Below are 14,287 nucleotides of genomic sequence, written 5' to 3'. Positions count from 1 at the left end.
CTATGAAACGCATAGGTGTATAATATGATATGTGAACCCTATGGACGGGCTATGAAACGCATAGGTATATAATATAATATGTGGATCCTATGGACGGGCTATGAAACACATAGGTGTGTAATATGATATGTGGACCCTATGGACGGGCTATGAAACGCATAGGTATATAATATAATATGTGGACCCTATGGACGGGCTATGAAACGCATAGGTGTATAATATGATATGTGAACCCGATGGACGGGCTACGAAACGCATAGGTGTATAATATGATATGTGAACCCTATGGACGGGCTACGAAACGCATAGGTGTATAATATGATATGTGAACCCTATGGACGGGCTATGAAACGCATATGTGTATAATATAATATGTGAACCTTACTAACTGTCTCTAAAACGTATATGTGCATAATAAGAAAGGACCGAATGGTTTGTGGAGATGCCTATTTAACACAGACGGTAGGTGGTTTCTATTTCGTTGCCCTTGCTTATACATGTTGTGATTACATTATATTTTGTATCCCACGTATAGTTCATATGGTTGAATCGGCCCCAAGGAAGTTCAGAGTGAGGTAAGTATAATAAAAACCTGAAATGTAAATCCATGAGGCATTTTATAGTTGCTTTACGTACTATGATTTCCTTTCTTATGTGGGTATTCTATTTTGAAAGAGGACTTCTAGCTATACATACTAGTGCTATTCGACGGCACTAACGTCCCTTTTGCCGGGGCGCTGTATCATTAATTGATACAGGTGATCCCACAGCAGGCGACATCAATCAGTGATAGCAGTGCACTCTTTCCAGCTGACTTGGTGAGCCCCAATTCTTTTCAGGGTCCTATATCTTGTGTTTCTCATGTACTTTGTATTTTGAGGTATAACCGGAGCCTTGTTGCCGGTATTTCCATGTTACTCTCCAGTTGTATTTAGAGTCTCCGTAGACAGGTTGTGGGTGGTGTTTGATATTGGGAACTGAACTAGAAATGTTGGTATTTGCTAAACATGTTCTTAACGAATGTACTAAAACTTGTAATATTTTGAAAATTATGAATGAAGTTGCTAATGGAAATGAAATGGAAGTCGTTAATGATAAATTTACAAAGTATGATATTCATGAATTAGTTTGGGTAGAATGAAACCTAACAGGCTTGCTCAGTCGGGTTCACTCGGTTGAGCGCCGGTCGCGCCCTTCGGTTTTTGGGGTGTGACAAACTTGGTATTAGAGCCTAAGGTTTTAAAGTGTCGTAGGATGTCTCGGAGCCGTGTCTAGTAGAGTCCTTATCGGTGTGTTATCGACCACATCTATACGTTGGAGGCTTCTTGAGCATTTAGGAATAACACCCTTCTTTGATATTCTGGATCGTGCGGCAAAATCCGTAAGTATAAGAGGCCACATTGAAGGCCGAAAGTGTTGTGGAAACAAGGTATTTTCTCTTGATTGTATAGCAATTGGTTTTGACTTGAAAGGTACCTTCTAGGTATTATGATTTAGAAATGTGCAGTTCATGTCCAGGTGTCTTTATGATAATGGAGTGCTTGTAATGCTGAGATTAGTATTATTGATATATACGTTGTGGTACTTTGTCTCGTTGTGCATGTGTTTTTAGTATGGTTTCGGTGGTTCTCTGGCAGGTGGATAGGCCTAGTTACAAAGGAGACTGCCGAAATTTTTGAAAAATTTAGGAGTTAGTCAAAATTTAGGGACTTGAGGTAGGTGAGAAGAAAAGAGATATATTACGTTAGGCGTTTAGAGCGGACTCTACTTCTCATTCGAGGACGAACGATCCTAAGTGGGGGAGAATGTAACACCCCGGAAAAAAATTTGAAGTACTTAAGCGCTATTAAGAAAGTTGACGTGTGCTAATTATATTATTTTGCCTACAAATGAGGACTATTAATATGATGGATATCAATTGGATATGATAATAAGTGTACGAGGCATATTATAAGTGATTTGGGGTCTAAGGAGAGGCCTAAGTCCAAGCCAAGTTGAAAATTTTCATTATAGACGAAAGTTTCGAATGAGCACGCACAAGACCAACTTTGGACGAGAATATCTGAATAAATATAAGGAGTTATGTGATAAACAACCTATCAAATGAAAGATTTTCAAATCTAGTCTGTAACGCTTCAAATCGCTCATCATTTGGACACTACTACAAGAAGTTATGACCAAATTACCAAATGCTGCTCAAAATTGTACTACCGCGCCGCCCCATGCGGCGCCCGGTGCGCCGCGCCTATAGGGAATTCCAGAATGATTCGAAATTTAATTTCCAAACACAATTTGCACAGCCGCCCCATGCCCCGCGGTGTCTCATGCGCCGCGGATGTACAAAAATGGGTTTTTAAAACCCGAACTCCATTTCATTTAACTCGTTTGGGGTTTGTTTTTTTGGGATATTCTGGTGCTTTTAGAGAGAGGAAGAAGCTCAAGTGCCTTGTTCATCAAAAATCTTGTCCAATCCTTGAAATCCAACAAGAAATCCCTCAAGATCTTCATCTAAGAGGTAAGGATCTATACACTAGACCTTAATTTCGAGTTTGGGGTATAAGATGGGTTATTGTGATATGATTCTTGGGTGTAATAGTATTATGTATGCATGCATGTACAAATTAGGTTTGTGGGAAGATTGCTGAACACAAATAAGTAAAGATTGGGTTGGGGAATGAGGGAAATCTTGTAGAACAGCTTTGAAATAAACATGCACAACTAGTGTTTGATAAAATGCTCAAATGAGCTAGAATTATGATCATCTTCCTAATTTTGGTTCAGATTGTTATGTTTCTAAAATAGATTGAAGTTGCTAAGAGTCCTGGAATTTTGTAAGAATTTAAGGAAAGCTCAATCGAGGTATGTTGGCTAAACTTTCTCTCTTAGAATCGAATTCCATAAATGTTTCCGTAAGTTTAAGTATGTTGGCTCAAAATTTCTAATTTATATATTCCGAGTTATTACCTATAAACTTGACTATTCCGAAATGAGCCTTATGAATGAAGATATATGACCAAAGTATGGATTGCGTGTTAAAATGTTACGACTTTGTGTCATGTTTCAAATGAAGGCTTGTATGCCAAATTGTGTGAGAAAGTTCGATATGATTAAGGCTCATAATTGCTCATATGTATACCTAAAGTCTTGATTGGAAATGTATTGTTGGTAAAATATAAAGATGTTTGGAAGTGAAATAAGTGCATTGTGGAATATGAAATACGGCCATTGCGCCATGAAAGAAGAATCGTACGTATGGCCAAAAAGAGCAAATAAATTAATGATGTTGTGAGAAGCTAAAGATACCAATGAAACTAAGTACGATATAAAAGGTTTATTGTGTATAATATGTGAAACCTATGGACGGGCTATGAAACACATAGGTGTATAATATAATATGTGGACCCTATGGACGGGCTATGAAACGCATAGGTGTATAATATAATATGTGGAACCTGTGGACGGGCTATGAAACGCATAGGTGTATAATATAATATGTGGAACCTGTGGACGGGCTATGAAACGCATAAGTATATAATATGATATGTGGACCCTATGGACGGGCTATGAAACGCATAGGTATATAATATGATATGTGGACCCTATGGACGGGCTATGAAACGCATGTGTATAATATAATATGTGGACTCTATGGACGGGTTATAAGACACATAGGTGAATAATATGATATTTGAATCCTATGGACGGGCTATGAAACGCATATGTGTATAATATAATATGTGGACCCTATGGACGGGCTATGAAACGCATAGGTGTATAATATAATATGTAGAACCTATGGACGGGCTATGAAACGCATGTGTATAATATAATATGTGGAACCTATGGACGGGCTATGAAACACATAGGTGTATAATATGTGGACTCTATGGACGGGCTATGAAACGCATAGGTGTATAATATAATATGTGGACCCTATGGACGGGCTATGAAACGCATAGGTGTATAATATAATATATGGACCCTATGGACGGGCTATGAAATGCATAGGTGTATAATATGATATGTGGACCCTATGGACGGGCTATGAAACGCATAGGTATATAATATAATATGTGGACCCTATGGACGGGCTATGAAACGCATAGGTGTATAATATGATATGTGAACCCTATGGACGGGCTACGAAACGCATAGGTGTATAATATGATATGTGAACCCTATGGACGGGCTATGAAACGCATAGGTGTATAATATAATATGTGAACCTTACTAACTGTCTCTAAAACGTATATGTGCATAATAAGAAAGGACCGAATGGTTTGTGGAGATGCCTATTTAACACAAACGGTAGGTGGTTTCTATTTCGTTGCCCTTGCTTATACATGTTGTTGTGATTACATTATATTTTGTATCCCACGTATAGTTCATATGGTTGAATCGGCCCCAAGGAAGTTCAGAGTGAGGTAAGTATAATAAAAACCTGAAATGTAAATCCATGAGGCATTTTATAGTTGCTTTACGTACTATGATTTCCTTTCTTATGTGGGTATTCTATTTTGAAAGAGGACTTCTAGCTATACATACTAGTGCTATTCGACGGCACTAACGTCCCTTTTGCCGGGGGCTAAAGATACAGGTGATCCCACAGCAGGCGACATCGATCAGTGATAGCAGTGCACTCTTTCCAGCTGACTTGGTGAGCCCCACCTCTTTTCGGGGTCCTGTATCTTGTGTTTCTCATGTACTTTGTATTTTGAGGTATAACCGGAGCCTTGTTGTCGGTATTTCCATATTACTCTCCAGTTGTATTTAGAGTCTCCGTAGACAGGTTGTGGGTGGTGTTTGATATTGGGAACTGAACTAGAAATGTTGGTATTTGCTAAACATGTACTTAACAAATGTACTAAAACTTGTAATATTTTGAAAATTATGAATGAAGTTGCTAATGGAAATGAAATGGAAGTCATTAATAATAAATTTACAAAGTATGATATTCCTGAATTAGTTTGGGTAGAATGAAACCTAACAGGCTTGCTCAGTCGGGTTCACTCGGTTGAGCGCCGGTCGCGCCCTTCGATTTTTGGGGCGTGACACCCTAGCCCAAAAACTCTTGTGACCCTGCTCTTACCACAACCCCACTCTCTCAAACCCCATACTCCCTTCCCACCTCCCAGCAATCCTCCATGAAATCCAAAGCCACTCTCATATTCATAGAATCATAGTAAAAAAAGAAAGCAAATCCGTGAAAAACTATTTTGAATAAAAACCCTTTAAGATATAATTAAGTAAACAGAAGTGTGTTATCTCTAACAGCTTAAGCTTTTAGAAGAGATAGCACACGTTTTGAGATGATACCGCAAGCAGGTAGAAAAGGATACTTCTCCATTCAAAAGAAAAGAAAAATTCTACTGAAGTCTTGAAATTTTTATTGATTGACAAAAAAAAACCTGCAAAAAAGATGAATACGAAAAGTAGAGAACCCTCATACAAAGATATAATTCTACGGGAAATGCAGACATTTATTTATACTATCAAGAATATCCCCATTCAAGGAGTTCAAATGTTAGTAACTAGAAAAATCCACAACAACAACAACAACCCAGTGGAATATCACAAGTAGGGTTTGAGAAGGGCAGAGTGTATGCAGACCTTACCGCTATCCTGAGAAGGTAGAGGATGTTTCCGATAGACCCTTGGCTCAAGAAATATGAAAAGAAATAGTAAAAGACTAAAAGAAAAAGGGCAGCACGGTGCACTAAGCTCCCGCTATGCGGTGGGTCTGGGAAAGGGCCGGACCGCAAGGGTCTATTGTACGCAGCCTTACCCTACATTTCTGCAAGAGGCTGTTTCCACGGCTCGAACTCGTGACCTCCTGGTCACATGGCAGCAACTTTACCAGTTAAGCCAAGACTCCCCTTCATGAACAGAAACAGTATAAACAACTAATATCAACAAAGAGGGGCAGTGAGATAGTAACAACAATCATGGAGCCAGAAAAAAAAAAGATAGAAGGAAGCAGTAGCAACAAGTAATAACAACAGCAAATACTAAGAAACAGAAGCGCAAGATAAGAGGGAAAAAGCATGAAATACTAGCAATCTAAGACAAGAAAAACTACCAGACTAACCCTAATACCATCGGTACGGAACAAAAATAAGCTCGACTACCTACTACCTTTCTACCCTAACTAGAAAAATCTAGAGAGTGAGATTTTATACAAAGATTATCAAGAATGTAAAGCACAAGTTTTCACTTGCCTCTACAACTGGCCAAGCTTGAATTTTGGCAAAAGCTTTGAGATCATCACCTTCTCTGAGAACCTTCAAACAACTGAGGCATCCAGCAAAATGCAATGTCACCAGCCATGATCCAGAATCCTTAATGTTCAGTGATGAAAGCAACGCTCTATCAAGAACCAGACCGAATCTTAGCCTTTCAGGAGGAAGAAATAAGTCTCTCGCAACAGTTAAAAACTTTGGTAAGAATGATTCGAAATGTTGGAATTCATCAATTTTACAGGAAGCCCCACTATTAAGGCTCATATTCTCAGCCGCGAGGAAAGCACTATTGTTTGCTGAGGTAAACTCGCTAAGCCAAGGCATGTCACTAAATCGATTGTCAACACCGCAATCCATATTCGCATTTTCCAATCCCTAATGTTAGAAACAAAATACAGGTAAAGCCATTAAGCAATATGGGTTTCACAATTCTAAAAACAGTTTCATAGTCATAAGCACTAAGAAGCTACCATCTGCCACCTGATTTTCATTCTCTTTAGCTGCAATTGTTCCATTAAACTGTTCGTGAAATCCTGTTTCGAATAAGCGCGTCAGTTTAGAACTTCCCATGCCATCATTCAAGTGCGAAATAGAAGAAGAAAGAAAAAAAGGCAAAGAGAAATTATGATACCATTAAATGTTTATCCGCATGATAGATTAGCCCCGCTTAATCACATATCATTTGCATTTATCAAATTCCAAGTTCTAGATACTAAGAATGAATGATACAAGCAATCACATAAAGAAAAAACTAGAAAATGGATTCTGCAAAGTGTTGTACCACCCAAGAAAAAAGCATTTTCTCACTTCAAGGCTCATAAAGACTTATAATACTAAAAGCTCTAAGTAATTGAGTCCTTCTGGTGGCCCACCATCCAATATGTCTAGAATCAAAAGATTTTAGCATGTTCACAAGTAGGTGATAGATAGAGAGGATACAACAGGATAGCAACTTCAATCACAATATTGAAGGGAATCAACGTCTTTCCCAATTTTAAATCGCCAACAAGGACACATGTCCTTTACAGAACCTAAATATTTAGACATAGAAAGTTCCTACACTTCAGTTTTAGAATGTCACTTTAGTGCTCAAGCAGATTAAATTATGTTATCCATGAGAATTAAGCCCTTTGAATTGTTAATATGTAATGACTACTTGACCTTTAAATTATAACAACAATAACAATAACGATAATGACAGAAGTATCCTTTACATTAGGAAGTCAAAGACTTCCGCACCTTCATTAAAGTATAACTAAGACCAGCAAATCGTACTATCTTATTGATGAACAGTTCCCCTTGGATGCTTAAATATGGACAGAACCAATCATTTAGTTTAAATTTTAGAAAGCATGACGTGTTAAATGAACACATTGTTAAGTAAACTAAGAACTTTGAAAGTATTAGAAAGATCAATGAAATTGTTTCAGTTAGCATGGCTCTACCTTTTTTTTGTTCTTGGATAGGTCATTTCAGTATCCTTCATGAGGCAATTTCATTTTTTTTTATAAAGTTCACGAGGCAATTTCATTTTATAAAAATTATTCACCTTCCATTACTGGAAATAAAGCAACAAAAACCAGAAGTGAAGACTTTACCAAAACCACGTTCGCTGTTGTTATTGCCACCTTTAGCTAGCAATTTCTGGGTCCATCCACAAAATTCAGAAAGAATCAAAGCCTTATCAGTTGAACCAAGAAAATTTTCTAAGTCTTCGGGTGTCTTTAAAATTTTGAATGGAAGCTGTTCTGGCAACAGTGACATAACATAATATAAAGATGACAATATGTTCTGCACTCGAAGTCTTCCCAGATACTTGTGGGGGTGTGAGTGATGATAATAAAATATTGTTATTCCCTCATCAGCTCCAACTGCATCTGCCAGCATTCTCTCACTGCTCCTATATAATACCATCAGCTTCAGTGAACCAAATCTCCCTTGGTCATGAGCAACTACATCAGCCAATTCCTTCATAAGGGACCGAGACTCACCAGACCCTGATCAATAAGGAAACTCATCAGACAATATATTAGAAGTACAAAAGGATCTGATAAAATATGGTTGCACCCACCTGTCCCATTCACTAGGTCTCCAACAAAATAAATTCTAATCAGCTTTTGGTAGTCATAGAACTAAAGGATGGGTAGAAAAGCAAAGTATTAAACTAAAAATAGAAAGATGAAAATTGTACAAATATTAACAAAAAGTAGTCTCACAAAAGGATTCAGTCACTAATTTTAAATCAAACCATGACAAACTGTCTCAGAACAGTGAGAACCAACTGGAACCATGGATGCTAAACCAACAACAACAACAAAAGAAAAACCAGTATATTCCCACAAGTGGGGTCTAGGGAGGGTAGTGCGTACGCAGACCTTACCCCTATCTAGTGAAGGTAGAGAGGTTGTTTCCAACAGACCATCAGCTTAGAAAGAGTGAGAAGAAGAAGAGGAAGAAGGGGGGGGGGGGGGGAATAGCAGTACTAAACACTAACAACAGGAAATACGATACAGAAGCGAATAGCGAATTAAATCGCATGACGAAGTAACAATTTACTTACGCATATGCACGAACCTGAGTGCTACTAAAGTAACTAGTAAGAAAAGGAGAAACTTACAACTACCTACTAACCTTCTACGCTAATCCTCGACCTCCATACCTTCCTATAAAGGGTCATGTTCTCAGTAAGTTGAAGCAGCGTCATATCATGTCTAATCATCTCTCCCTAATACTTCCTTGGCCTACCTCGACCTCTTCTCAAACCCGTCATGGCCAGCCTTTCACATCTCCTGACAGGAGCAACAATGTTTCTCCTTTTTATGTGTCCGAACCATCTCAGCCTCGACTCCCGCATCTTGTCCTCCACAAAGGCCACTCCCACTTTGTCCCAAATATCTTCATTTCTAATCTTATCTCTCCTGGTATACCCACTCTTCCATCTCAACATCCTCATTTCTGCTACTTTCATCTTCTGCACATGTGAGTTCTTAATTGGGCCAAAACTCCGCCCCATACAGCATAGTTGGTCGGACCACCACTTTGTAAAATTTACCTTTAAGTCTTGGCGGCACATTCCTATCACATAAGACGCCGGACGCAAGCCTCCATTTCATTCATCCCGCTCCAGTACGATGTGCGACATCCTCGTCAATCTCCCTGTTACCCTACATAAAAGACCCGAGATACTTGAAACTATCTTTCTTGGGGATAACTTGAGTATCAAGCTTCACATCCATGTGTGACTCATGAGCCTCGTCATTGAACTTGCACTCTAAGTATTTTGTCTTAGTCCTGCTCAACTTGAAACTTTTAGACTCCAAGGTCTACCTCCAAACCTCCAACCTTGCATTGACCCCGCTTTGCGTTTCGTCGATCAACACTATATCATCGGGAAATAGCATGCACCATGGCGCTTCCCTCTGTATGTGCTGCGTCAGCACGTCCATCGTCAAGGCAAATAAAAACGGGCTAAGAGCCGATCCCTGGTGCAACCCCATCACAACTGGAAAGTGCTAAGAGTGTCCCACAGTACTCACTCGAGTATTAACACCATCGTACATATCCTTAATCACCTTAGTGTACGCTATCGAAACGCCGCTAACCTCCAGACACCTCCACAAAACTTCTCTCGGCACTTTATCGTACACTTTTTCAAGGTCGTTAAACACCATGTGTAAGTCCTTTTTCCTTTCTCTATATTGCTCCACTAATCTCCTTACCAGATGAATAGCTTCTGTAGTTGATCGCCCCAGCATGAATCCGAACAGGTTCTCGAAAATAGACACGTTCCTCCTCATCCTGACTTCCACCAACCCTCTCCCAAATCTTCATAGTGTGGCTCAACAGCTTTATACCCTATAATTGTTGCAATTTTGGATATCACCCTTGTCCTTGTACAACGGAACCATCATACTCCACCTCCATTCCACGAGCATCCTTTTTGTCTTAAAAATGACAATAAACAACCTAGTGAGCCACTCCAAGCCTGCTCGACCCACGTTCTTCAAAAACTCCAGTGGAATTTCGTCTGGCCCCGTCGCTTTGCCCCTACTCATCTTGCGCATAGCCCCTTCCACCTCCTTCACCTTGATACGCCTACAATACCCAAAATCCCACCGACTCTCGAGTGCTCCAACTCCCCAGCACAATACTTTTGTCCCCCTTCTCGTTCAACAGTCTATAGAAGTACGTCTGCCATCTACGTCTAATATGTGCCTCGTCCATCAATACTTTGTCGTCCTCATCTTTAATACACTTCACCTGGTCCATGTCACAGGCCTTCCCCTCCCTCACCTTGGCCAACCGGTACAACTTCTTGTCTCAATATTTGCTCCCGAGTTCCTCGTATAGACGCCCAAACGCCACGGTCTTAGCCGCCGTGACCGCTAATTTCGCCTCCTTTCTTGCCTTGTTATAACACTCCCGATACATCCTCTTTTCCTCCTCATCTGTACTCTCTACTAGCTTCGGATAAGCTGCTTTCTTTGCTTCCACTTTACCTTGGACCCTTCCATTCCACCACTAGTCCCCATTGTGGCCCCTAGGATAGCCCTTCGTAACCCCTAAGACCTCTATCGCAGCTTCCCAATGCAATTTGCGATCGTGGCCCACATAATAGTTGCATCTCCCCTACTCTCCCAAGCCCTCACAGCCAGCAACCTCTTCCCCAACTCTTGAACTTTGTCCTTAGTCAAAATTACCCCACTTGATCTTAGTTTGCCTGCACACCGCCCTCTTTCTCTTGCTCCTTTTGATCTCCAGGTCCATTACTAGAAGTCTATGTTGGGTCGTGATGTTCTCACTCGAGATGACCTTGCAATCAGTGCATAAACCTTTATCACATTCTTTGTAGAGGAGGTAATCAATCTGGGTCTTGGCTACTTAACCATGGGTGCTTAGCCAGATAGGGAATAAAGTTCAGCGGCTAATGATGGGTTTAGGGTTTAGGGTTCAAAGCTATCTATCATATGCAAAAAGTTGTTCATTTCCTCCAATTCTCGATCGTTGCACTTTCTTCCAAAGGGAAATGATCCATGCTTGAGTAGACCAATAATATTCCACTGTGGCACCATGATTATTTACTATGCTGAAAATACTAGGGACTGATGTTTGAGGGGTGTATGTCTCAACCATCTTTCTTTCAAAAATAAAGTTTTTTACCATCGCCTGTTTTCATGTAAATGTGTTCTGAGAACATATCCATAAGTTTCTGATATGTTCCCGATTCCGAACTTCATAGGAATGACTCGGCATTATTGTCATTCAAGAATTTCCCATCTTGTAATTCTTTCCAATCCCATTTTGTCATTGCAAAATCTCCATAACCACTTCTCTTTCTCTCCTTCTCTTTCTTTTCCCTTCTTTGTCTTCCTCTCTTTGCCTTGGTTAACGATTCTTATTGTATTTGACAATTCGGCACAACTCTCACACCCACATCCTTGTTGCGTCAAAACTGGTCACCAACGCCAGATGTGGAGGATATGTGCAATGTAGAAAGACCTTAATAGACCAAATAATCAATAATATTCATAACCCTCCGGAATACTCTTGAATATAGATCTTTAAGCCAGAAAATTTTTCAAAAATCATAAAGATGGACTATATATAATTATAATAAAATGCGCAATCATAAAAGAAGGAGTAATATCAACTACAACTATGACGCCTTAATCCAAGCAAGTTAGGATCAACTATATGAATCCTCACTAACATATTGCTCCATTTAAGCTCATCTTAGACTCATACTATACAACAACAACAACAACAATAATAATAATAAAGCACTAGAAGTCCTCTATAGTTTTCCCTGGCATATAAATTTCATCTAAAAAGACTCCTACAAAATATAAAACCTAAAGTAAACATACTGACATGACTAAAACAAAGTCCCAACTTATGGGTATCACATACATAGATCTTATTTTCCATCATGCACTTTTTTCTGCTAGGTCTACGTGGATTCCAAGAGATTTAGGTCTTTCGAAACAACATCCTTCCACGTGATTTTTGGTCTACTTCGGAATAAAAGGAGATAATAACATCAGGAAAAAATAAAAATGATTAACCTTCACCTTCCAGCCACCTACTGATCAGCGGTAGGGCAACCAACACTCTCGTTTCTTTTAATAATCGAGAAATCTCTATGAGTCAAATGATCCAACCTCAATTGGGCCATAGTTGCAACTCGCGATACCAGGCTTCAATCAGCAGCAGGGTTGGAACTTTTGACGTACGCTCTATCCCCACATCTTGCGTCAAATCCTTATCGGTGAAACGAAGACTTGAGGACTCAACTAACGTTCTTACCATCTTGTCTTAAGAGACGTATGACAAATCCATCACCTTTTTAATAAACTCACTAAACGTTTATTAAACAACGATATTTATAAGAGTAAAGCTTTAATCTTTTTATTATCCATGTGGTCGGTTAGTTTAGTAACAACACAAAGAACATCGTCAACTTAATCAAACTCCTGCAGAAAGAAATAATGATGATGAAAGCAACTCTGGCTAATGAATAATTGTCATATGTATTCTACCTCCTTCCTAATAAAGTAGAATTACAAATTTGGTTCATAGCTTACATGAAGCATTGTCCTTTGACTTCTTTTTCAAAATATTCATACCTCATGGACCTAAACCTAGTCTAGCATTCTAGAAATAGTCACCCAGACACCAAATCATTCTTTAGAAAGTAAAAGGATTTCCAGGAATGATACTTTCCTGTGATTCTAGCCACCGGCACTCATAACCATCAAGTCTGGATTAACTTCTCTAAGGCAAACTGTTTGTAATAAGTTATTCTCTCACTTCTTCTCGTTGGTTTCCCAAGACCTGGTAACTCTAACCCTTTTCCTCCTGCTATTCTTTTTCTAGAAACTCAACCAATTTTGCTTCATTTTCAAACGTCTACTTTTACACTTTTGGTTCCACCTATTCTTCACACCAAAAAATATTCTTTTTTCTCTCGCTTTTTATTTTGTTGTTTTCAACCATGATATCTTCTTTATACTTCAATTCGACTTCTTTTCAAACTACCATTCTGCCTCCTTTCAGCAATTTTTTTTCTCTTTATATTTCTCATCTCTTTTTGCAACCCCTCCAAATCGCTTAAACACAAGCAAACAAACTACAACTCTGAAAATACACAGAATGGTACAAGTTAGAATTCTGATGGCAAAAACGCTTACTGTATTACCCTACCAAAAGCTGACTGTACAGTGAACTTTCACCATGAACTTTGGTTAATTAACCAGATCATTTCCCACAATTTGACATTGCAACGCTCTAGGTTCAGAATGTATGCAACAACAACTAGTACTAGTCTCAGTCCTAAACAGGTTAGGGTCGGTTACATAAATCCTCATCGACCACGTTGCTCCATTTAAATCAACTTATGCCAATATAATGTAAATAAAATAAAATGGATTAGAAATACGTTCACACAAAGCATACTTAACAAAATATCTTAAACAAGGACGCTAAATCACTTCTAAGGTACCTCCCTGTCAGCAACTCTTCACACCATAAAATTGTACTTGATATACAAACATCCACGCAATAAATTTACATATCAATTTAGAACAAGATTCAAAATCAGGTCGTCAGTCTTGTAGAAAAGCCCCCAATTTTAAGAACAACAAAATGAACCCTTCCTACATGAGTCAGGTCAACATCTATATCAGTCCTAATGCACTACAAGCTAAGCAAAGCCTTTATTTGCAGCAAATATTTGATAAGAAAAGTCTTGAAAGTGGAAAGACAAAAGTGGGGATTACAAGGGACAGTGACCAAAAGAAGAAGATGGGGATGGAGGCGAATCTGGGAAGAGTAGTTCAGCTTCGACAGGATCTCCCATTCCACTAACGATTGACCGCTGCCGGATTCTGCTGCACCGGGCAGAAGAAACGCCGCCGCCGGCAGTAGCAGTAGAATCAGTAGGACTCTAATATTCGTCATTTTCTGTCGAAAATTTCTCAGGTTGCCAACCAGCTCATTTTTTACTTTCATTGAGACAAATGAAAAGGACATTATCAGGGAAGAAAAAA

The 14,287-nt window shown here is 39.1% G+C and overlaps 1 protein-coding gene across 6 annotated transcripts in view; it reads right to left on the bottom strand.

Moving 5' to 3' along the window:
• Window positions 1–14,287, bottom strand: part of LOC104228767 (uncharacterized) — a 26,865-nt gene extending 12,578 nt beyond the window's left edge. For 2 of the 6 annotated variants that reach the window (XM_070172020.1, XM_070172019.1), the window contains exons 1-4: window positions 14,018–14,287; window positions 7,838–8,236; window positions 6,720–6,772; window positions 6,219–6,614 (exon numbers count right to left, since the gene is read on the bottom strand). In XM_070172020.1, the coding sequence (XP_070028121.1) occupies window positions 6,219–6,614; window positions 6,720–6,772; window positions 7,838–8,236; window positions 14,018–14,270 (1,101 nt within the window). In that variant the 5' untranslated portion in view covers window positions 14,271–14,287. The other 4 variants (XR_011406780.1, XM_070172021.1, XM_009781300.2 and 1 more) reach the window with 4 other exon arrangements.

Source organism: Nicotiana sylvestris, chromosome 4 (assembly GCF_000393655.2).
Source record: "Nicotiana sylvestris chromosome 4, ASM39365v2, whole genome shotgun sequence".
Classification (NCBI taxonomy): Eukaryota; Viridiplantae; Streptophyta; class Magnoliopsida; order Solanales; family Solanaceae; genus Nicotiana; species Nicotiana sylvestris.
Note: the sequence above shows the minus strand (reverse complement) of the source record. Positions and strands in the feature narration are given on the sequence as shown.